Here is a 481-nt window from a genome sequence, read left to right as displayed (position 1 = left end):
TCCCTCCCCCTCTGACCTCCCCCTCAGCCCTCGCTCTCTGATTTTCGGAGGGAGGACACTGATTTCACCCTTAGCTGACACCTACCGTGAGGCCGGGGTCTCCAGGGGGGCCGGGCTCTCCCTGCAGGAGGAAGGGTGGTAGAGGGGACTACTGTCATGGCTGAGGCTGGGCACGGTCCCCGGGGTCCCCACCCCTCCTCCCCACACGTGGACCCCCGGTGCTTTCCCACGGGCACAGCCCTATGGTTTGAGGTGCCGTTGGCCTGGCTGGCCCAGGAACTACCCTCTGAGGGCTGAGGGACCAGTGACTGACATACCTTTGGTCCTGGGGCTCCTCTTGGCCCCCGAGGGCCTGGCTCACCAGGGGGACCAGGATCGGCCTGAGAAGAAAAAGGGTATTGGGCTCAGCAAATACCCTGGGTGGTCCCTGCACACAGCCTTGGGCTTTGGGGACAAGGAGGGAGGAGTAGGAGGGAGAGTA

The 481-nt window shown here is 64.2% G+C and overlaps 1 protein-coding gene across 1 annotated transcript in view; it reads right to left on the bottom strand.

The window, feature by feature from the left end:
• The window catches only part of COL6A2 (collagen type VI alpha 2 chain), a 16,109-nt gene that overhangs the window by 6,620 nt on the left and 9,008 nt on the right, over positions 1–481 (bottom strand). Inside the window, 2 exon segments of the mRNA XM_015597633.2 lie at positions 86–121; positions 318–380. Of these exon segments, the coding sequence (XP_015453119.1) occupies positions 86–121; positions 318–380 (99 nt within the window).

The sequence above is a fragment of the Pteropus alecto genome, unplaced genomic scaffold, assembly GCF_000325575.1.
Source record: "Pteropus alecto unplaced genomic scaffold, ASM32557v1 scaffold339, whole genome shotgun sequence".
Classification (NCBI taxonomy): Eukaryota; Metazoa; Chordata; class Mammalia; order Chiroptera; family Pteropodidae; genus Pteropus; species Pteropus alecto.
The sequence above is the reverse complement of the archived record's forward strand: the minus strand, read 5'-3'. Positions and strand labels throughout refer to the sequence as shown.